Here is a 25,087-nt window from a genome sequence, read left to right on the forward strand (position 1 = left end):
TAACCTTTCGAATAAGCTAGCACACGATCCCTAATCTCATTTAAAAAAATCATCAATTACGTCATCACACCCAGATGGATGACGTCACTAGTATGATATATATGCCAAAAAATTATAACTTAAATACAAAAATCGACCTGTTTCGGGATTTATCTCCAGAGCCTCACTATATTTGTTTATAAACCAAAAAATTGTTCATAACTTTAAAACAGTGCTGAATCCGCTTAAATGATCCGATTTTAATTCTGTTAAGTGTATTAGATAGTAGAGCGTCTCTTTATATGTAAAAAAATTAGCAAACTTCTAAATGCTCTACTTTTTGTTCAGAAAGTTTTAAAAAAATTTTAACTTTTTTAAAAAAATTTAGATTGCAAAATTATTATGCAAAATCTATTAAGTCGATTTTAATGAAATTTAGTGGACGGATTAAGTATGTTGTAAGAATTTTCTAAGCGAATTACGAAGGTTCTAAGTGCAACCAAAGTGGTTGAAAAACATTAAATAAAAACAGGCTTATTTTGCGCCCTTATTTTGTATTTATTGCTATTTTGCAGAAAGGGTAATAATTTAGGACATTTTAAACCAATCGTATATCATACAAAATTTAATTGTCTTTATTTTATTTCTGTATGACTTTGTTCCAAAATGAATCGTTTTAAAGTTATAAGCAATGAAAGTTGAAAAAAGTCAATGATTTTCGAAATTTTTAAATATTTTAATTTTTTTATTAATGTTCCGGGCATATTTGAGAAGGAGCATAAGTCAATAATTATAATTACTGAAGTTGTCACCTAATTTTGTCTGCAAAAATCCGAATGCCACCTTTCACATCCACCCCAAAACAGATCCTTCCTGGTCTATTTATAAGTGTATTAGATATTTTGTTGTTTGCTTCTGCTTTTTTTATAACACTATTTAGTATTTATCTAAATATTATGGTACAGGATTTTGATTCTTCCTCTTAGCAATATTTTACCATCCATTACTGGTTATATGTTTCTCCTTGTAATTGTTAATATGGTATGCCGCAAAATAAACAGTACTGAATGTTGTTATAATATTTGTGAATATCATGTTAATATTCGGTACTTCAAGATGGTTCTCAGTTTTACAGAAAAAAATTTTATTGTGGAGTTCTATTTTCAGTCATAAGGAAAAGGTCGCGAAAACGGTCTAAGCTTAAAATCAAAAATGGTTTCAGAAGGACAGGGCAACCTGTCACATGGCCAGAGAGTTTCTTCGAGCATACATATGGGGAATGCTGAAGGAGGCAGACCGATTCACCGTCTGACATTCCGGAATTGTGGACTAAAATTAAAGATTTTTTCCTGTCAGAGGACATCTTAAGATCTGTTTTATAGGGAACTTTGTCCTGAATAATATTTGCAAGGCTATAATATCATGTATACTAAATATATAAATAATCATAAACAATTCAATATTCGTTTCAGTACTATTTATTTTGCTGCATACTGTATTTTCTTTTATAAAGTTTGTTAAAATACTCTGTTTACTAATCCCAGTCCCAACAGTCTAATAATTTTATATATTATATTACATAGCCAATATTAATTGTACCTTAGAGTAAACAGTTATTCACATGTAGTTTATCAACAAAATAAAACTGCATCAATTAAAACAAAATACTAAATGTTGTTTTTTGAAATTTTTAAATTAGAAATGTACTTTGCATTAGAATTTGCAAATATGTAGAATGTTTTTAATCAAAATTAATGTATATAAATATATGACATTCACAATTATTCTTCTTTTCCTCAATTTTTCTTTGCTCTTCTATAACAGTATGATTATTTCAGCAATAAATCAGATGTGGTAGTGTGGTAAAACATACAATTTTTGTATTATATGTTTTTCACAATGATTCTACCAAAAAAAAATTCGAGCTGAGTAACCAACTACAGTCCCTGGCCAAATTATTAGTTGCACTATAAGATTTTATAAACAATGTTAATTATGAGGTGATGGATAGGTTTTTTTTATGTACTAGACAAAATGTGTGTTATTTGGTTGTCCATTTAATTGTCTATATTTTTTCACAAATAACACACTATTATTAATGAACATAAATATAAGTATTTAATCTTGCACATGTAGCTATGCTATGTAGAATTAAAGCTCTAAAAGCGACTAAAGGTGGCTCAACAAAATATGTATTAACATTTAATTGTCGATATAGTCGGTTTGCTAATCTGAGACACAACTGTCTAGTAATTTTAGTAATTATTTTTTTTGCCAAGTTAGTTACATTTTGACAGATTAGACCTGGCTAGAAATTACTATACAACCAAGTACACATACTCATAGCCAACATTAAGGACTTGTTTACACAGGTAGAGTAATGATGCAAGTACTTGATAGAGTAGAGTAACTCTACCTGTAAAAATGCTCAGCACAGTAGAATAGCAAGTAGAGTGTATTAGGTGGTAAAATAGAGTGACTAGCAACATGTGGCAAAGTAACTCTACTCTACTACCACCACCACCGCCAAAATGTCCACTCGCCTGCGCACTCTACCCATGGAACACGCTCAATTCTGGTAGAGTAGAGTAGGTAGGAGAGTACATAGGGACGCTGTCATTCCAGCTGGAATTGTGTTTTGTGTAAATAGTGAAAATGAAGTTCACCGAAGATGAAACTTCAAAACTTGTAGATCTGTATGGCGAATACCAGTGTTTATGGAATTTAGGTAGTGTACACTACAGAAATAAAAGTATGAGGCAAGCTGTGGAGGATGAAATCGTCGAAAGAATGGCAAAGGGGGGCTTTGGAGTAAACGCGCTCAAGCAAAAAATTAAGAATTTAAGGTGCACTTATAATCAAGAGTTTTTAAAAATACAAAAATAAAAAAATCGGTTTCACTATACTATCATCAGTACTATACTTGTACTCTCCTCGTGTGAACGGTATCACGCCATTTTTGGTAGAGTAGCGAGTAGGATCTACTCTCCTCGCTACTCTACTCTCCTCAAAACTCTACCCGTGTAAACAAGTCTTTAGAGTAAACAGTAGCTGGCTGTATACCATAGTTTAAAAACTCATACAGAAGTAAAAAACTTCCAAGTTGTATATTGGTATAAAATCGTTTATTTAAAACTTCTAAAATGTCATCCAAATGGATTGCAAAATGTTTTCGTTCTAAATTAGAACATCTTCAGTGCATTCTGCTGAGTAGTTGGAACTAGAACACTATTTAAAGTGTTAACCCCATAATATATGGTTTACATATTATATATTAATAGAATATGTTGACTACAAGTCGATGTTAATGGATTAAATTTTATACATGCTCAACATGGTTCCCTGCTCGAAAAAATGCTATGTTCTTGCCAGTTCAGTGGGCACAGGGAACCATGTTGCCCTGTGAGCATGTATATAATTTAATCCATTAACGTCGACTTGTAGTCACTGTATTTTATTAAACAATACGATGTAAACCATATATTCTGAGGTTACCACTTTAAATTGTGTGCTAGTTCCAACTACTCAGCAGAATGCACTGAAGATGTTCTAATTTAGAACGAAAACATTTTGCAATCCATTTGGATGACATTTTAGAAGTTTTTAATAAACGATTTTATACCAATATACAACTTGAAGTTTTTTACTTCTGTATGAGTTTTTAAACTATGGTATACAGCCAGCTACTGAGATTTTCCCATTAATTTTATGTTATTTACGTTTGTTTAGTCTTAATGTTGGCTATGAGGATGTGTACTTGGTTGTATAGTAATTTCTAGCCAGGTCTAATCTGTCAAAATGTAACTAGCTTGGCCAAAAAATAATTACTAAAATTACTAAACAGTTGTGTCTCAGATTAGCAAACCGACTATATCGACAATTAAATATTAATACATATTTTGTGGAGCCACTTTTAGCCGCTAGTTGTAATAGAAATCGGCTATAATAGACAAAACCCTAGGTCCCTTGGAGTCCGTTATAAACGGTTTTCACTGTATCTTGAAGAAACTGAGAAACTCTGGCCAAGAATATACTAGAAAAACTGGAAAATTGACAAAAATGAGAGTACTGGAACCTGGGTGTAAGGATAAATGTAGCATTAAATATAAATCGAAATTATCTGAAAATAAATTACCCAATTTATTTTATAATTTTTGGGCAATACGTGATCATGACAAACAGACCGAATATTTATGTGTGTAGATAATATGTTCTCAGACAAGAGAGAAGGGTTGCAAAATTAAAAGAGTCCGGAAGAAACTGGACATAATATGAATTTGCAGTTAGCAGAACACCGACTACAAGTTTGTAAGAAAACATTTTTGGACACTTTCAACATAACAGATATGTGGTTAACGTTAACTACGCTATTAAAAAAAATGGTAGACAGGAAGGTGGAGGGCATATACTTGGAAATATGCGTGGTCGCCATAAGAACAGAGAACAGAGCAAATGCTGTAGACGAAAACCATACCATTTAATTTAACAATAAAACACTGAAAACGTTTGTTTTCTATACTTCCACAAAATTTATTATAACTATGTGACTACGGCTGTTTCGGCAGAGTGATTTCACTTTCTCAAGTGATTTAGTTTACAGTGTGTTTGCCTTTTAAGGTCTTTAACTGAAGAACATACCATTTAAAAGAACTAAGTTAAAATAATATCTTGGACTTTAAATCAATGTTAAACAAATTACCGAATTGGGAATTGGACATAGATAAATGCCTAGTTTTCTGTTCGAAAGTACAATATATAAAAATATGTATAGGTTCTCAGTTTTCAGTACAATCTTGTTTCTGATCATTTATCATTTTTATAAACCTAGAATACAAACAAAAATTGTGAAAAAGGGCTGTCAAATCCGGGAATAAAAATATACAAGATTTATGGAAACTTCGAATTTTTATAACGTAATATTATAATGGATTACTTCCCATAACAACTTCAAAATATAAAGATATTGTTGCTTTGTGTTCTAATAAAACTATACCAGAGCAATATTGCAGATTTTATTTGAATCTTCTCTACTCTCAACAAACACAATATTCGGATGATGACTCTGAATAAAAGGTTGCTGGAGGTTAATTTTGTTTTTTTGAATAAAATATAAACAATTTTTTATATACTCATACAGAAGTAAAAACTTCAAGTTGTTCAAAAACAAGTTCAATAGCCAGCTACTGGGATTGTCCCGTTGATTTTATTTTTTATATGTTATAAACACATAGCATTATTTTTTTTACCTCTTAGTAAGTATGATGTGAATTCTTAGATAATTGTTTGAGTAAAAAATCACCATTTAAGTAAAATTAATAACAAAATAATAGTAATATCTTTACTTTGCTATTTACTCATTAGTTACCATTTATATGCACCTAATCCAAGAAACATACTTTGTTGAAATATCATTGTATAAACCACTTACAATGATCTTCACCTAAAATTCTTAAAAAGAGTATATTGTGACTCGACCTAAATCAGGACTAGTAATGTTAACAACAATGTGATACGTGAAAGTGAAAATTTGAGGAAAAGATAAAGTATGGATTAAGAAAACTACAAAAAATATAAAATCTGATGCAGTAAAGAAATAAAATGTTGTGGACATTTTTTTAAATCACTCTTCTGTAAACTAAGCAGAAGTGAGTTACAATACAATAATATTTCATATCAGGTGTCGAATGTACATTGTGTTTGGTACATATTGGGACCGTGCAAGTTCGGCAAAGCGACCTCTATTTCTACGCTCTGTACTTTTATTCGCACTTTTAATTATATTGGCCAATTATATTAGTCCTGGTTGCTGGATAATTGTCAAGGCCATAGTCCAAAAAAATAATAAGAAGAAAAAATAAGATGCAGGTTATGTTATGCAAACGTAAACAATTGTATGTAGTAAATAAAATTAGTTATTAAAATGCAGTACTGCAAGCAAAATACAATTAATTAAATTTACCTTTATATAATAATTGCATATCATATCAATATTGTGGAGCAATATATAATTTTTCTGCTTCAATGACAGAAGGTATGAAATATACGTCAATTTGACAATTTCAATTGACAATATGAATTATTTAAGATAGCTGCAATATTTCTCCGCGACTCGCGCACGGTCGTTTCTCGTTTCCCTTCCAAGTACTTGCACACCGCGAATACAGTCGCAAAATGAAAGAATACCCATGAACGATCACATCAATCACTTATTTTGTATTTGCTGTCTTTTTCTATAACAAACATTTCATACATAAAAACCTAAACTTGCTTGCATAAAAATCGGCCCACTAAAAATTTTATATCTCTAATTTCCTAAACCTATTGTCCCATTTAAGTGATTTTTTTAATATGTCATATAGGTCTGGATCCCGCGTATGAAAAAAAAAGTTGATTAATAGCAAGCTGAAAATTTGTTAATAGCTTAAGGGTGTCTAGTCGGACAAACTTTGATATATGGGAACACTGGAACAGGGGAAGTTTTAATTGTGGAACAGGTTAAAAATTTGGAACGGTCAGACCACGAAAACGGCACATGTATTTTGTCCGACAGAACAGACTTAAACTCTCCAAACAGAGATTAAACTCTCATGTAAAAATCAGACTGCTATTTATCACCAAATGAGCGTTTTAATGAGTGGAACATGTAGAATATGTCAAATGACAGGAACTATGACAGGTGATAAATAGCAGTCTGATTTTTGCATGAGAGTTTAATCTCTGTTCGGAGAGTTTAGGTCTGTTCTGTCGGACAAAATAAATGTGCCTTTTTCGTGGTCTGACCGTTTCAAATTTTTAACCTGTTCTACAATTAAAACTGCCCCTGTTCCAGTGTTCCCATATATCAAAGTTTATCCGACTAGACACCCTTAAGCTATTAACAAATTTCCAGCTTGCTATTAATCAACTTTTTTTTTCATACGCGGGATCCAGACCTAATAGCCTTATTCTTTAACAATACCGCTGTAATAATATTGTTGCTAAACAGGTAAATTTTCATTGTATACCGGGTGTACGAATCAAACTGTGTTTTTTTCTCAAAGTTCGCATCTCCCTGTGGAATATTCTAGCATTTATAAAGTACTGAAATTAAAACCCAACTATAACATCATGTTTTCTCAACATCCTGTTTTTTGATTCATTCGCTTATGTTGGACCATAAAAAAGTTAGGTACTTTAACAACTAGCCATGTTTTTCATCAATACAGGGTGTTTTTAAACAAATATGGCAAAATTTAAAGGGTAATTCTGGATGAAAAAATAATGACAGTTTGCTTTATAATCGTATGTCCGCAAATGCTTCGTTTTTGAGATAGGGGTTGTTGAAATTTTTCTTACAAACTGACGATTTCTTTATTGCTTTAAAACCGGTTGAGATATGCAAATAAAATTTGGTGGGTTTTAAGACGTAGATATTGCACGATTTTTGACATGCAATGAATAATTTAATATTCACCATTGGCGCGCCTACGGGTAATATGACCGAAAATCGTCAGAAATCGGTGTATCCTACCGACTTAGAGCAAGAGTACCTTTTAGTAGGTACTAGAATACCTCACAATGTATTGATCCAGTGTCAAAAATGTTTAAATATTAAAGACAAAAAAGTTATGCTATAAAATACCCGTTGCCCTACCCAAAACAGACGTCTGTGACCGGTACTAGAAATTCGCAATTAATGGAATCGATTTATCTTTGTAAGATAAATATACCGGTTTTCGTTTTTCTAAATAGAAGTATTCTGGAGGTATTTCTCCAGCCATGCTGGTTCAGTTGTAATAATTCGTACAGATATAAAACACTGCGAACTTGCTCCATATATCACCAACAAAATTTAGAGTACTATTATAAAAGTACATCCTCTCACCAGTCCATTAACAATAGCTTCTATCTGCAGCCCACCACGCCACACCATCAATCTGGAGGAATACAGAGAGTTTTTTGAACAACTTGGCTCACGTTTCCTAGTGGCAGTGGATTGGAATGCAAAACATACAACCTGGGGAGCAAGACTGATATCTCCAAAAGGCAGAAATCTATTAAAGACAAGATAATAAATATCCTGAAATACTCAACAACACCCCCACATACTGGCCCACTGATAACAACAAAATTCCTGATCTGTTAGACTTCGCTATAACTAAGAGAATACCTGAAATACACCGCGACATCACCCCCAGTTTTGATCGACATTCGGACAACAGTCCCATCTTGATTACCTTAAGTACCAATATAATTTGGAAAACTCTTGTACCAAGGCTATGTTCCAGTAACACGAATTGGGTTCAATTCAAAGAAGAAATCAATGAAAAAAAAATATCTCTTGACATTCGACTCAAACACAAAAACGACATTGAAGAAGCTGTACAATATCTAACGGAACAAATACAACAGGACGCTTGGAAAGCTACTCCTTTAAAGGAAAAAACCATTGATGAAAGTTATAGTATACCCCTCCACATTAGAACATTAGTAGAAGAGAGAAGAAGAGCCCGTCGCAAATGGCAAAGAACAAGAAACGCGATAGATAAAACAAATCTAAACAGGCTCACACACAGACTGTATTCCGCTATCCAAACGGCCAAAAACGAATCCTTTGAAAGATATGTCACAAACCTTTCTCTTGACGAAAACTCTCTTTGGAAAGCCACAAAGAAATTCAAAAAAACGGTACTAATGAAATCACCAATTAGGAAAAATGACAGAACCTGGCTCGATCAGATATAAAAAAAATCCAACAGATTCGGAGAACATCTATCAACCGTCTTCTCCACCCCACAGGCCAATGATATTAACGACGAGAGAATTAGAGACTTCCTTAATGCACCCTGTCAGCTATCATTACCACTAAAATATTTCTCACCAAACGAAGTCCGTAAGGAAATTAACCTGCTTAACCCTCATAAAGCTCCAGGATTTGACCTTATAACTGGCGAAATCTTAAAAAACCTCCCAAGAAAAGGTGTCGTCTTAATAACTATTATTTTTAATAACCTCCTGAGACTATGCTATTTTCCAGTGCAATGGAAGTATGCACAAATTTATAACGATACCTAAACCTGGTAAACCTCCAAAGCCATTTCGTACAGACCAAAATAAGTCTCCTTCTGACTTCAAAAGTCTTCGAAAGGTTAATAATTAACAGAATAGAAACAACAATACATACCTATAAAAAACCTGATCATAGACCACCAGTTTGGTTTTCGCTCAAATCACTCAACCATACAACAGTGCCAAAGATTAGTCAACAAAATAAAAGAGAGCCTAGAAGGGAAACAAATCTGTCTATCAGCATTCCTCGACATACAGCAAGCATTTGATAGAGTGTGACACGAGGGTCTTCTCTTCAAAATAAAAACTCAGCTAACTGACCAAATCTATCTCCTCCTTAAATCATATTTGTCCGACAGATACTTCCAAGTTAAATACGAAGGTACTCTATCGAACTACCACCAAATAAAATCTGGAGTACCACAAGGCAGTGTACTTGGCCCATTCCTTTACCAAATCTTCACTGCTGATATTCCTATTAGCGAAAATACACTAATGGCAACATTTGCGAATGACAATGGTATACTAGCATCAGACATCAACGAAATATTAGCATTTAACAAATTGCAAAATCATCTCAATAAACTAGAAGACTGGCTTAGATGCTGGAAAATAAAAGTCAACACAAACAAATCTTGTCAAGTAAATTTCACAAATCGAAGAATTAGATGTCCACAACTACACCTAAATAATTCACCTATACCAATAAAAACAGAAGTAAAGTACCTGGGCTTTCATCTAGATGAAAAACTTACTTGGAAATCACATATTGCAACCAAACGACGACACCTCAACCTAAAAGTTAAAAATATGAGCTGGCTAATCAACAGAAGATCACAACTTTCGTTAGAAAACAAACTGACCATCTATAAAACAATACTCAAACAAGTGCAGGCATATGGAATCTAGCTGTGGGGCTGTAGCAAACCATCCAACACCAAAATACTATAGACATTCCAGTCAAATATTCGTATGTTAGCTAAAGCCCCATGTAGTCTAGTCGCAACATATGGGGTCCCGTGGACAATTTTAATTCGCCGCGATTTGATTGTGGTATTATAGGTTTTTTGGGTCGCTGAATCCAATGGAAGTGGTCTGGAAGCCCAAATGTGGTGCGTTTAATTGTTATTAACAAATTATGGTAAAATTAGGTGTTTTTCAGGAATTATTCTAAGCCCTGTAAATAAATTGGATAGTGTTAAGGTCTTCTCTGCTGTATTTTTAGTTACTGAATCGAATGCGACTAGTGGCGATTACTCAAAATATGTTCTTATTTTGTTAATAACAAAATAATTGTTTATTCGCCGAAAAGCTCGAAATGCGCTGTCTACAGCAAGTTTGTAGTCTTTTTCATAGTATTTGTATACGCTAAATCGATTGCCACTAGTTGTGATAGCTTAAACCACGTTCCGACTTTGTTATTAATAAATTATTGCAAAAATAACGGTTTATAGTACGTTCACTCACGGTTTTTGCTCTAGATTTTAAAAAACCACTTGGATTGACATGATATTTGGCATACACGTAGCTAATATGTCAAACAAAACAAGTGATATTGTGCCGATGTGTGCTTTTACCTTGGTGGTGAGATTCACCCCGTTTCGGGGGTAAAAAACGAAACCTTTAAAATAAGTCCGGAATTGGATAAATTGATTAATTCTAAGCAACTTTTGTTCTATACAGTTTTTTCACTAAGTCAATACTTTTCGAGTTATTTGTTTTTTTTTTTGTTGAAAAATGAACATATTCACTCGCAAATAACTCGAAAAGTATTGACTTAGTGAAAAAACTGTATAGAACAAAAGTTGCTTAGAATTAATCAATTTATCCAATTCCGGACTTATTTTAAAGGTTTCATTTTTTACCCCCGAAACGGGGTGAATCTCACCACCAGTGTAAAAGCACACATATTGGCACAATATCACTTGTTTTGTTTGACATGTTAGCTACGTGCATGCCAAATTTCATGTCATTTCAAGTGGTTTTTTAAAATTTAGAGCAAAAACCGTGAGTACTATAAACCGCTATTTTTGCAATAATTTATTAATAACAAAGTCGGAACTTGGTTTAAGCTATCACGACTAGTGACAATCGATTTAGCATATAAAAATACTATGAAAACGACTACAAACTTGCTGTAGATAACGCATTTCGAGCTTTTCGGCGAATAAACAATTATTTTGTTATTAACAAAATAAGAACACATTTTGAGTAATCGCGACTAGTCGCATTCGATTCAGCGACCAAAAATACACCAGAGAAGACCTTAACACTATCAATTTATTTACAGGGCTTCTAATAATTCCTGAAAAACACCTAATTTTACCATAGTTTGTTAATAACAATTAAACGCACCACATTTGGGCTTCCAGACCACTTCCATTGGATTCAGCGACCCAAAAAACCTGTAATACCACCATCAAATTGCGGCGAACTAAAAGTGTCCACGGGACCCCCTATGTTGCGACTAGACTAATGGTACGTATCAAACCAAACTCTTCATGCAGACCTCAACATTCCTTTCATCAATGATGTGATCGCAGACCACTCCAGAAGATACATTAATCACAGCGCAAACCATCTCATAGACGAATTATTCAACCCTCCACTGATTGACAGACTCCTAAAAAGACTTTGGCCAGAAGACCTAGCTGTTAGGTAAATTCCAGAGAGTCGTCAATGGACGACACCTGCCACAAGTCAAGAACATACATCATCATCTTACTTTATTGAAGTAGATTGTAAATTAGCAATGAATAAATAAATAAAAAAAAATCTGGAGGTATTTAAAAAAAAAAGCTAATTATAAAACGCCATCTTCTTAGAGCTCTAGCTCCCTTAGGAAGCATTTTCGGACTAGGTGAATTGGGTTAAATTGTCTTAAAATTATCTGAGGAATCTAAGGTCTTCGTTTGTCAGGAGAGTTTCTGGACACCCTGTAGTGTAATATGTATTAGCAAACTTTCCTTAAAGTCTTATTCGACATAATATCCTGTAATCAATAGCCTTGAAGTCAATTACACCATGTTTAATCCTGCTTCTCATAATAAATCCTGTACAAAAGATGCTTCTTCTTCCAGCTCCAGGACCGTTATCGTTCGTTGGATATCATGTTGACTACCATATTCGCTATCGTGACTTTATTGACAGCAGCTCTGAATAATGATGTAGTCGATTTTCCATACCATTGCCTTAGATTTTTCAACCATGATGTTCTTCTTCTACCAGGACCATGTTTACCTTGGATCTTTTCCTGAATGATCAGATGTAAAAGATCATATTTTGTAAAGATGCTAATAAATAAAAATATATGTATTACTAATAGTATATTTGGAATTATGGTAAAATGGGGGCATTCGCAACCAAATAGTTAGACATTAGAGATGCTACGTATAAGAATTCTGTCGCATCCTTCAATACCCTATTGTATCGGTTTATTTAAATAATTTTCTTGTTTCAGGGCCTCAAGGAAGCTGCACAAAGCTTTTGGAGAAAATATGCGATCTTAACGTCAAAGAAGAGATACTCTTCAGCTACCTGAATGCATTTGTGAAGTTAACATTGAAATGTGGAGACGACTTTGAATACACCATTGAACAAATATTGACCTGGTAAGTTATATTGTTATATTTATTATTTCATAATTTAATAAATAATCTTTTAGTTTGTCACACATCAAACTTTTATGTATTGAAGGTATTTACATAGGTTATGTATTATGTATTGAAGGTATAAGGTATTTCTCAACGAGGTTTCCGAAAAAAATAGATCCACCATTGATGCAATATTTGTTATCAGACAGATAGCGGAAAAATCCATAGAATTTAATAAACCTGCATATATGTGTTTCGTGGATATGACCAAGGCTTTTGACAGAGTGCGATTAAAGGACGTGTTAGAAATAATGGGAGAAAAAAGAGCTAAACCACAGGCTAATTAACCTCGTACACGATATTAACAAACAGTGTAAATCAAAAATAAGAGTAGGATATTTGACAACAGAAGACATAGTTATAAACACAGGAATCCGTCAAGGCGATTCACTGAGTCCTTTCATTTAATAATGGACAAAATAATAAAAAACCTTCCCAGAACAGCTGGTTTATGATGGGTAACACATTCCTTAGAGTCGTTTGCTACGCTGACGATGCTGTCCTTATCGCCGATTCTGAAGACAATCTCCAAAAGCTGCTGCATGCATTAATTACTAAAGCTAAAGAACTAAATATGTATGCTCATCAACACCGAGAAGACTAAGTGCCTAGTAATTTCCAAAGAACCGATAAGATGCAAATTAGAAATTGACTCCAAAACTGTGGAACAGGTGAATCACTTCAAATATCTTGGAGCAGAAATAACAAGCTATGGAAATCTCTCAAAAGAGGTCAGAGAACAAACAATGAAAGTAGCTAGAATCTCGGAATGCCTGAAAGAAATCGTATGGAAGAACAAATATCTAAATACTGAAAGCAAAGTCGAAATATGTAAAACAACTAAGACCTATTATAACATATGCGGCAGAAACAAGACCAGACACAAATAGAACGTTACAAATGATGAGAACAGTTGAAATGAGAACACTAAGAAGTACACAAGGCAAAACTCTACGTGACAGAATAAGAAGTGAAGCCATCAGACAAAACTGTGGAATACAAGACATAGGAAGGTAGGTCAGACAGAGACGAAGATATTGGAACAAACATATAAAGAGAATGGAGGACAGCAGACTCGTTAAAAACGCAAAAACGATTAACCCAGTAGGTAAAAGACCACAGGGTAGACCGCCAAAACGATGGAGAGAATACTGGCCCTCATCGTCTTGGGAAGACTTGATGGCAATGAACAGGCAGTAGCCTACTAGTATGATCGATCATGCTAGAAAGAAGAAGAAGAAGAAGGTATTTAGAATTATTTCAGAGTTTTGCTAGATTTACATTACCTATAGGCCAGCAGCACGCACCCCCAACGCAAGAACATTGTCAAAATCGTTCTCTCTCTCTCTCTCTCTCTCTCTCTCTCTCTCTCTCTCTCCCCTCCCCCCTTTTTTAGTATCTTCAAGCTATGTATATTTTCTTCAGTTTAAACATTTCTCGACGGCAGACAGTGGTTACAAATGCTGAAAACGTGGTCATGAGGTAAAATAAAAAGTCCCTATTTAGGGATTTGCATGTTTACAGTTGTTTTCTCATACTGTCGTAGATTCGTAATACGCAGGTATGAGGATCAGACCGGATCTATTATTATTCATAACTCCGGGACAAGTGAGCCATCATGTACGTCCTTATTTTGGCTGGCAGTGAAAGTCAAAAAGAACGCGTATATTGAAAACGCTGTTAAACGTTTTGTAGTTTATCAGATTCTTCTTTTTCTAGTATGTATTATAAGGTTTGTTCGTAGTACGATCCAATCGATCAGCAACCGTTGCCAACCATCAGACGCATGCGCAGTTAACAGTTAGCGCTGCGCTGTTAACAGTTCGAGTTCGTAGACTACGAACGCGCTTGCGTCTGACGGTTGGCAACGGTTGCTGATCGTTCTACGAACAAACCTAATGTAAGATGAAAGTTAATTAAAGATTTGATAACAATAAATGCATAAAATTTGTTAATGAATAAACAGTAAAAATATACTTGAAATAATCAAAATTTCGTAAAAATGCATTCAAAAAAGTAAATAATTCTGCATAATTGTGCGATTAATGTTTTTTCTACGGCCGTGCTTAAACAGCCACTTTAGCTGTGCTTTAAACAGCCACTCGTTTCCGAAAGTTGCACTTTCCCGCACGGCGTGCGTGAAAGTAAATTTTCCCGCAAATATGGCATTATAGTAGTACATGAAATAAACTAATATTTAGATATTATTTACAAATTTCAAATGTATCTTATTGTGTTCATATTTTAATGAAATTAACGCAATATTTCGATGAAATAAAATTATTTTGACATAATATTTAAAAGTCAAATCAGTAGACAATTACAATGGTTTTAAATCGTCGTCATGGAAACCAATATCGTCGTCGTGGTAACCCATTATATTGAAAGTTTGGTTTTGACAACCTTGTCAAAGAATTAATTTGTGTATTTTCACTCCTAAATAAAAATTGTTATGACTCTATTTTTTGTGGCTTTTTTCCAAACGTACGGCTCTAGAAAAATTATTGTTCCTAACTCATGCGGAAAGTGTCTTTCCCCACTCGACTGCTTGCCCAAACTCCGCTATCGCGTCGTTCGGGTCAACGGCAGTCTCGTGCGTGAAAGTATCACTTTCCGCACTAGTTAGGAAAATAACTATATTAATCTCAAAATGTACAGTCAGAAGATACATAATCACATTGGTTTAGCTGCCTTTAACTGCCTTTGCATTGCTGGCAGTTGTTTGAATACAAAAGTGCGAAATGACGCATATTACATTATTCTTGAGATTTTTGCGTACGTATGGACGGTTGTACCTAAGTAATAGGTTCTAAAAAATATTGTACTTCAAAAAGAAAATGTATTGGTAATCAACAATTTCAAAAGTCCCTTATAATATAAAATTTCAAAAAAATATGCGTTTAAAATAAAATTTTCGAATTTTTTTCGGCCATATTGGATCCGCCCTTTTGTTGTTCAAAAAAATAATGTTAGATTTGTAATCAGCGACCTTAAACTACCAAATTTGACAAAAAAAAAATTGCGTTTTCATTGATATTTTCAATTTCTTTCCCCAATTTGGATCCGCCAGTTCGTTTAAAAAAAAAAAGAATATCAGATTTGTAATCAACGATGCTAAAAACCCTTATGTACGAAAGTAATTCCGAAGTGTATGAACAATATACGCTTTTAAAGGTTCATGACCACCTTTTCGGCATTTGGAACCCCAGTGCGACATCGGCATTCAAACAATAAAGCAACGTTTTGAAGTATTGACAATATAAATGTGAATATAATCAAATACTATAGACTATAATACGTACAACTCTTAACATTTCCCATTAATTTTGTGGCAGCAAACAAAATAGCGCCATCTAGCGGTATGAGTTAATAACGACAAACCATGCATTTAAAAAAAAGTTATTTTTATACGATTAAATCAAAATACAAATTTAGTTGTGAGTCATTTTCTTTAATTTTATATTATTACCATTTAATTTACATAATTTTTCCTTCTTACTATCGTTAATTTTATTTACGTACGCTTTTATTAAAACATTAGAATATTTATCTATTAAAGTTTTGTGACAATTTGTACCTACATTTTGGAGAGATTCTTGTAGTAACATGTTAATTTTAATTTATATTTAACCCTCCGTTAGTCGCTATCGGTGTCACACACCGACGACAGAATTATTCATTCGGGATTTACAAAATAACTGTTTTTTTCTATCGCCACTTTCTGTACCTCTTCCTATCAACTAACCTCGTGTTAGTGTACATTCTTACCTACTTGGGTACAGTTGTGCGAGTTTTATAGCTATTTTCGGTGCAAGACTCCGTAGCGACTAACGGTGTGGTTATTACTTTATTGGCATAACTTGCAGTTCAGGTAAAGATTTAGCATCTTATTATTGCATTTTATCGGTAAGTTTTGGTCAAGTCTTATTTATAGATGTCCTTTGAAGCCGAACAAAAACGTTGGAATGGAATTATGGGAAATGGTTCCTAGCGACGATGAAAATTATTTTGACGATGAGGGAAGTGAAACTGAAAGCGGTTTTTCATTTTATATCTGTTGTTTTTCAATAAAACATTTTCAAAAATATTTTTCAGTCATTCCTATACACAATATAAAATATTTGTACGAATTTTATAGCAATAACTATTTTTTTTAAATTGTCGGTCTCTGACACCGTAGCGACTCTTGATGCTCCGTTTATCCTAGCGACTAACGGAGGGTTAACATTTTCAACACTCTTGTATATATCTAATTTTGAAAATACCTTTTAAATATAAATATATCATTAATTTTATCTGAAGCTCCCTTTATAAGTTACACCTAAATTTCACACTATCAGGTGTATTATTAAAATCCTTAGCCCTAATAATAGAAAATAAATTTTCTATACAGTCTTGGGTTAGCCTTCTTGTAAAAAGAAATTGCAGCTAAACACTCTCATCGGAGTGAATGGGGGCAAGGTAATACATTTTTCAGTTAATTTTGTTGCCATCCTAGATTTTTGTATTTGCTAAGAATTAATTTTACAGAACCTATTTTATAAGACATTTTGTGTAAAAATACAAACACAATTTACCAAGATTAACTAGTTATCCAAAAATTAACAAAATTAAATTTGTATGTTTAGGTACATTGAGAAAACGTAATTATCAACTCCAGCCGGCAGAGGCGCTGGTAGCAACGTGCTGCCAGTTTTCTGTGGGAGTTTTATGTATTATAGTCTATAGTATTTGATATAATTGATCAATGACGTCGAACGCATTTTGTAGGAAAAAACTTATAATATGTACTTGCTTTTATTTTGTGTTATAAATAATATTTTTCCATTTACGATATTGGTTTATTTGTCTCTGATATTGGTTTAATTACATCAGTCTTGTTTTTATTTCCTTAAAACGCAATAACTAATACTATATTATTATGATTTGTACTTGTTTTCATGTTTACTATTCATTGTATTCTAGTGAAATTGTTTACTGTTTACTATTTTGGATCATATTAGCTATGTTATCAAAACAAACTCATAAACGTCATATATAGTCCATGTGGTGAGACCGCTCCCGTCTGAAAAAAATTCTGATTCGGTTTCTTTGCGGATTCATATTCGAAAATGTTCCCTTTAAACAAATCTGAAGGGTGCCGGCCGAAATTTTTGGGCAGAAATTGTTTCAACAATTATTTTAAACAAATACAAGATCACCTTTTTTTGCCCCGGAAAATATTTTTTAGATTTTTTGGATCATTCTAAACAAGAAAGGTACCTTGTCATTTTTCTCAAAAGTTGATAGTTTTCGAGTTATAGGCGATTTAAAATCTGAAAAATGCGAAAATGCGCATTTTCGAGGCTTAAAAACCCATATTTAAATTAGTATTTTTGAAGTTGCCAAGTTCTTAAATTGTAGTTTAAACATTCATTTTTAAGGTCTGAAGATTGATCGGGTCTAACATCAATTTAGACCGTTGTTATTTAATTGTTAATTATGCGTGTCCATCCGATATTTTTGCCGGTGCGGCGCACTTTATTTCAACAGTCTTCTATTTTGCCCCGGAAACATTTTTTGGGTTTTCTGGGTCATTCTAAATAAAAAAGGTATTTTAGCATTTTTCTCAGAAGTTAACAGTTTTCGAGTTATAAGCGATTTAAAATCTGAAGAATGCAAAATATTCATTTTCAAGGCTTAAAAACTCGTATATAAGTTATTATTTTTAAGGTTACCAAGTGCCTAAATTGAAGATTAAACGTTCAATTTTAAGATTTTGATGAGTAATCGGGGCTTATTTCAATATAAAGATCGATGTTTTTTAATTGTTACATATGCGCGTTATGTACAACGGTCTAAATTGAAGTTAGACCCGATTACTCTTCAGAATCTTGAAAATGAATGTTTAAACTACAATTTAAGAACTTGGCAACCTCAAAAATACTAATTTAGTTATCAGCCTCAAAAATGCGCATTTTCGCATTTTTCAGATTTTACATCGCCTATAACTCAAAAACTATCAACTTTTGAGAAAAATGACATACCTTTCTTATGTAGAATGAATGACCCAAAAAATCGAAAAAAAAATATTTTCCAGAGCAAAAAAAGTGACTTTTTGTATTTGTTTAAAAAAATTGTTTAAACAATTTTTTGCCCAAAAATTCCGCCCGCACCCTTCAGAGTCAAGGCCTATTTTACCACTAGGCCCGTGAGGTGAGGCACCTGCCTCGGGCCCCCATTTTAATGGGGCCCGGAAAGATCACCAAAAAATTTTTTTTATTGCAATAACAAAATAAATTTTTAAAATTCTTTCATTTTACGAACAGGAAATGATAAATGATGACTCCACTGTTGATTTTCAAGCGACTTCACCTGTCACAACTACATCTCCGTCATCTCCTATAGAAAACAACAATGTCAATAACACTTTTCCTAGCGATGTAGGGGATTGGCAAAAACATTTAAATCTGGAATTTCAACAATATTTTATAAGTAATCGACCGAATTAATATATTGATAAAATTAGTGAATGTGTTATTACAACTGGATATTAATAAAACCAGACATTTGCAAATTGCAATTTTTTATAAAATGCCTTATTTATTGTTACGTTTGCAAACTGATTTCCACGAAAATTATTGTTCTTCTAACTTTCTATGGGTATAATGACTGGAAAAATATCAATAGGACAGTTGTTCAACATGATCGATCTTCTGAACATATTTCATCAATTGGTACGTTAGTCAAGGTCAAGAGAAGTAGTACAGCAGGACAAATTGTAACATTAATGGAAAAAAGTTATTTAGAAGAAAAGGAACATTGGAGAAACGTCCTTCAACGAATAATAGCAACCATTACATTTTTGTCCAAGAACGGTCTGTCCTTTTATGGTTCAACAACCAAATTATTTACAAAAGGAACTGACATATACAGGGTGTTTCAAAAAAAGGTAACCCCGTCTCTAGGGTAGGTAAAAAACTGAAAAATAATTGGGGTTTGCTTAGTAAAAAATTTTTATAACGCCATCCGTTTTCAAGATACAGGGCGTTGACGAAAAAAAAATTTTACGCATTTTTTACGATTTTGCCGAAACTACTGGCAACATTGTAATGAAATTTTATACGAATATGTTTTGGAAGCTGATACATCCCATGAATTTGTTTTTATATCTGATTCTCATAGAGGGCGCTAGTTACACGGATCGTACTAAGTATTAGTCAATATAACTTTTTTAAGAGTATAATTATTAATCAAAATTTCAAGTAAACTTAAACATCATTCAATTTTACACGAAAAAGGTACTCTTCTAGGGTATACCTCTATTTTCTCCAAGTGTGCCATGGAAATCTGACATTAATTGATTGTTATGACGATAAATCAACAATAATTAGAGTTTTTAAACCTTGTTTCAATTTTTCAATTTTCAAAAATGCGTAAATTTTTTTTTCTTAAACGCCCTGTATCTTGAAAACGGATAGCGTTACAAAAATTTTTTACTAAGCAAACCCCAATTATTTTTCAGTTTTTTACCTACCCTAGAGACGGGGTTACCTTTTTTTGAAACACCCTGTATACAGTGTGTCGCATTTAAGATGAAAACAGCCCTATATTTTGGCTATAAAAATAAATACAGATTTGAAGTTTTGCACAGTCATATAGGTTGAATGTTCACATTTTTTAAGATACTCAGCTGAAATTTAAATTTTAAACGCAGCCTATTGCGACTCCACAAACGGTAAATTTTCGATATTTTGCTTCGCGTTAGAGATATCGGAAAAAGTTATTTGAAAAAGTAGTTCCAAATATTATTCTAACCCCACATACGAAATTTCATGACAAAATTCGCACTTTTAGTTTTTTCATTGTTTGTAGTCAGGACTAAACCTTAAAATTGGCTGTCATGCAATTTGGTATGTGGGGTTAGCATAAGATTTGAAATCTTATGCAAAACTTCAAATCTGTATTTATTTTGATAGCCGAAATATAGAGCTGTCTTCATCGTAAATGAGACACACTGTATTTAAACAATGTTTAATTGTTTAAATTTAAACTTTATTTATTGTTACCTAATAAAAATTTTAATTTCTAGGACTAAACCTTAAAATTGGCTGTCATGCAATTTGGTATGTGGGGTTAGCATAAGATTTGAAATCTTATGCAAAACTTCAAATCTGTATTTATTTTGATAGCCGAAATATAGAGCTGTCTTCATCGTAAATGAGACACACTGTATTTAAACAATGTTTAATTGTTTAAATTTAAACTTTATTTATTGTTACCTAATAAAAATTTTAATTTCTGGTTCAACTATATTAAATAATTAATTCATTTAAAAAAGTTATTATTATTATTAAATGATATTTAGGGGCCCGAAAATTGTGTAGTGCCTCGGCCCTGATTTGAAATAAAATAGGCTCTGTTGTTTAAAGGGGACATTTTTGAATAGGAATCCGCAAAAAAACCGAACCAGAAATTTTTTCAGACGGAAGCGGTCTCACCACATGGACTAATATGAGTTAACAGTTCTAATAAAATACTAATTGCTACGTAATAAATAATTGAATACAAATCAAAACAGGAACAATGCAATTAAAAATATAATCGAAAAATAACACCTATGTAACTGTCTTTTATTAATATTACTAAAAGTTGGGTATTTTGTCCTTAACCCGATGGCTGAAAACGTTTAAGGGCTTATGAGAAAGACGAGAACATATCTCATTTATGGATGTTGGAGATTATCTTTATATATTTTATTTTATCCAGTTTTTTAGTATGTCCAACATTTCAGTACACTCTGAAATTTTGCAATCGTAGAATTCTTCTGGTTTTTAGTTACATATCACATGTCTAAACACACTTACATATTATACCAAATCTCACCTCCATGCTGGGGGGGGGGGGGGCGTTCCAGTGTTAATTAACACTTTTTTGAAGATATTTGATCCTCTCTCCTCCACGTAATGGACCTTAACGTTTTTCTATACCTCCGTCACCCTACCTAAACGTCCCGTAACACCAAGTAACGTTTTTACCTAAGCGTAACAATTATGTTGTGAAAAGTACTGGCGGAAAAGTCGGTAAAATAACTTTGTTTTCTTTACTTGATCCCAGCCTTATTGTATCGTTCTGAAGCTATTTTCTTGTGGCATCTTCTATTGTGGCTGGGAATACGCCACAAGTTAAAAAAATTTTGTTTTTGTTGCTGGGTAAAAAATTCTTCTAATAATTTCATTTTGTCTGATTCAAGCCATATTGAGAATTCAGACAAAAGTTATACATTTTAAAGTAGACTTTAAAATGTTATTGAAAATATTAATGAGATGGGTTCCTGGAACGACTTTATTGAAACATAGTTCTTTCGATTACATAAAATCAACTTTAACTTAAAAATATCTGTCAGAAAAATCATAGTATGCGATTTGCCTTTAAAAAATTGTCTTTTAAAAATTTGCTTTAAAGACACTCCGTGTTTAACAATTCAGTCGCGAAATAATTTGGATGCGCACTAAAGCGGCCTCTAGACGGTCAATATTAACGTCAATATATTGTACAATATATTCATCATCATCATTCTCTTTGCCTTATCCCTATGCGGGGTCGGCTTCCCGACATTTGCATTTCTCCACACAATTCTATCTTGGGTCATATCAATGTTAATCCCCTTTACCAACATGTCCTGCCTTATCGTCTCCCCCCAGGTCTTCTTTGGTCTTTCTCTCCTACTCCTTCCAGGAATCTGCACTTCAGCTATTCTTCGTATTGGGTGATTAACGTCTCGACGTTGAACATGACCAAACCATCTTAACCTATGCTCTCTCATTTTTGCATCAATTGGTGCCACACCTAGACTTCCCCTAATATACTCATTTCTAATTTTATCCTTCTTTGTCACTCCACTCATCCATCTAAGCATTCTCATTTCCGCCACATGCATTCGTTGTTCCTCTTTCTTTTTCACTGCCCAACATTCAGTTCCGTACATCATAGCCGGTCTTATGGCTGTTTTATAGAATTTTCCCTTCAGCTTCATTGGAATTTTTCTGTCACACAACACACCACTCGCTTCTTTCCATCCACTTCATCCATCCAGCCCTAATTCTACTGCATGCATCTCCATCTATTTCTCCATTACTCTGTGATACCGATCCTAGGTACTTAAAACTATTGCTTTTCACAATCATTTCACCATCCAAAGATACCATTTTATTTGTAGTAGCTCCATCTTTAAATGAACATTCCAAATACTCTGTTTTTGTCCTACTGAGTTTTAAACCTTTTTCCTCCAGAGTTTGTCTCCACTGTTCCAGTTTTTGTTCTAAGTCTCTTTCACTATTTCCTACTAACACGACATCATCAGCATACATTAAGTACCATGGAATGTTACCCTGTAGTTTCGCTGTTATCTGGTCCAAAACTAATGAGAATATATACGGACTAAGCACAGAGCCTTGGTGCAATCCTACTTTCACATGAAATTTATCAGTCTCTCCCACACCTGTCCTAACACTAGTCGTTACTCCCTCGTATATATCCCTCACAATCTTTAAATATTCACCAGGGACTCCTTTCTTATTGAGTGCCCACCACAGAATCTCTCGAGGAACTCTATCATATGCTTTCTCAAGATCAATGAATACCATATGAGCGTTTGTTTCTTTACTCCTGTATTTTTCCATCAACTGCCTCATAATGAAAATTGCATCTGTTGTTGATCTACCCTGCATAAAGCCAAATTGATTCTCGGATATTTCGGTCTCTTCACGTATCCGTCTATCAATTACTCTTTCCTATATTTTCATGGTGTGGCTAAACAGTTTTATAGCCCTGTAGTTTGTACATTGTTGTATATCTCCCTTGTTTTTGTAAACAGGTACCAGTATACTGCTTCTCCATTCGTCTGGCATTTGTCCAACTTCCATAATTCTATTAAATAGACCTGCTAGCCACCTTGTTCCTGTCTCTCCCAATGCTCTCCATACTTCCCCAGGAATATCATCTGGTCCTACCGCTTTTCCTTTCTTTATTTTTTGAAGCGCTTGAGCCACTTCCTCGTTGGTTATATTGGTGACCATTGCTGCTACTGTCTCCGTTGACTCTACAGGCTGTCTGTCAAATTCTTCATTTAATAAGCTGTCAAAGTACTTTCTCCATCTCTTTTTGACATCCCTTTCGTGAACTAGTATTTTATTATTTTCGTCTCGGGTACATCTAATCTGATTAAAATCTTTTGCTTTCTTTGCTCTCTGTTTGGCTATTTTATATATCTTCGTTTCGCCTTCCCTGGTATCAAGTTGATCGTATAGGTTTGAATACGCTTCTGCTTTGGCCTTTGCTGCTGCTACTTTCGCTTCCTTTTTCGCCACCATATAGTTTTGAAGATCTGTGTCGGATCTGGTTTCTTGCCACTTTTTATATAATTTTCTCTTCTCTTTTATTTTTCCTTGTACTTCGTTTGACCACCACCAAGTCTCTTTATCCTCAAACTTTTTTCCTGACGTTTTCCCAAGTATTTCAATAGCAGTCTCTCTAATACTACTGGCCATTTTTCTCCAAATTGTATTAGGGCTTCCTTTCATGTTCCAACATATTTTTTCTACTATTCTTCTACTTAATAGACCTTCTTTTTCATCTTTCAGCAGCCACCACTTGATTTTTTGTGGTCCTCTCCGATATTTTTGTTTAGTTTCGCTTTTTTACTTCGATGTCCAGAACAAGCAGCTTATGTTGTTGGCTTTCTGTCTCACTTATGTCTCTTACCTTGCAGTCCTTGCATTCACGTATGTCTTCTTTCCTTATCATTTCCTATATTGCACAATAATATTAGTAGGTCGACCCACACGATGCAATATTATTGCACAATAAATTAGTTCCCGACTGAAACTGGTGCTGTCAACATGTGGAAAGAGACAGAGAGTTGTGTGAGTATTGCATTAGTTGTATCTATAAGAAGAACGAATGAAAATAAACGCAGGTGGATGAAGGAATAGTTAACAAAAAAAAATAAGTACACTCATGAAAATTTATTAAATGATTTAAGAATTACTGAACCAAGTGTTTTTCAAAACTTTCGGAATCTGGATAATATTATTTATATTTTCAGTAGTAATTGCACAAGAGCTCTGAAATTATTGAATTTTTCCCGAGTAACACTTCGACAGTTTTAATTTCACGAGCCGATGGCGAGTGAAATTATGTCAAAGTGTCACGAGAGCAAAAATTCTATATTAATTTCAGAGGTCGAGTGCAATTTGTTGCGATTATTTCATGAATAAAACTGTTCAAAACCAAAATTTTATTGTAATTTATTTATGTAAGTACCATTAAACACACAGTTTTTATAAATATTTGACGATTGAAAGTCATCACTTTTATAATTTTTAAAACATTAATTGTCATTAATGTCACTGAATGTATTTTTTCGT

General features: G+C 33.4%; 1 protein-coding gene across 1 annotated transcript in view; it reads left to right on the plus strand.

The window, feature by feature from the left end:
* Positions 1 to 25,087, plus strand: part of LOC114327481 (rapamycin-insensitive companion of mTOR) — a 156,680-nt gene that overhangs the window by 1,806 nt on the left and 129,787 nt on the right. Inside the window, exon 3 of the mRNA XM_050646921.1 lies at positions 12,488 to 12,638. Coding sequence (XP_050502878.1) covers positions 12,488 to 12,638 — 151 coding nt within the window. The remainder of the gene's footprint in view (positions 1 to 12,487; positions 12,639 to 25,087) is intronic.

This window comes from Diabrotica virgifera, chromosome 3, assembly GCF_917563875.1.
Source record: "Diabrotica virgifera virgifera chromosome 3, PGI_DIABVI_V3a".
NCBI classification, from domain to species: domain Eukaryota; kingdom Metazoa; phylum Arthropoda; class Insecta; order Coleoptera; family Chrysomelidae; genus Diabrotica; species Diabrotica virgifera.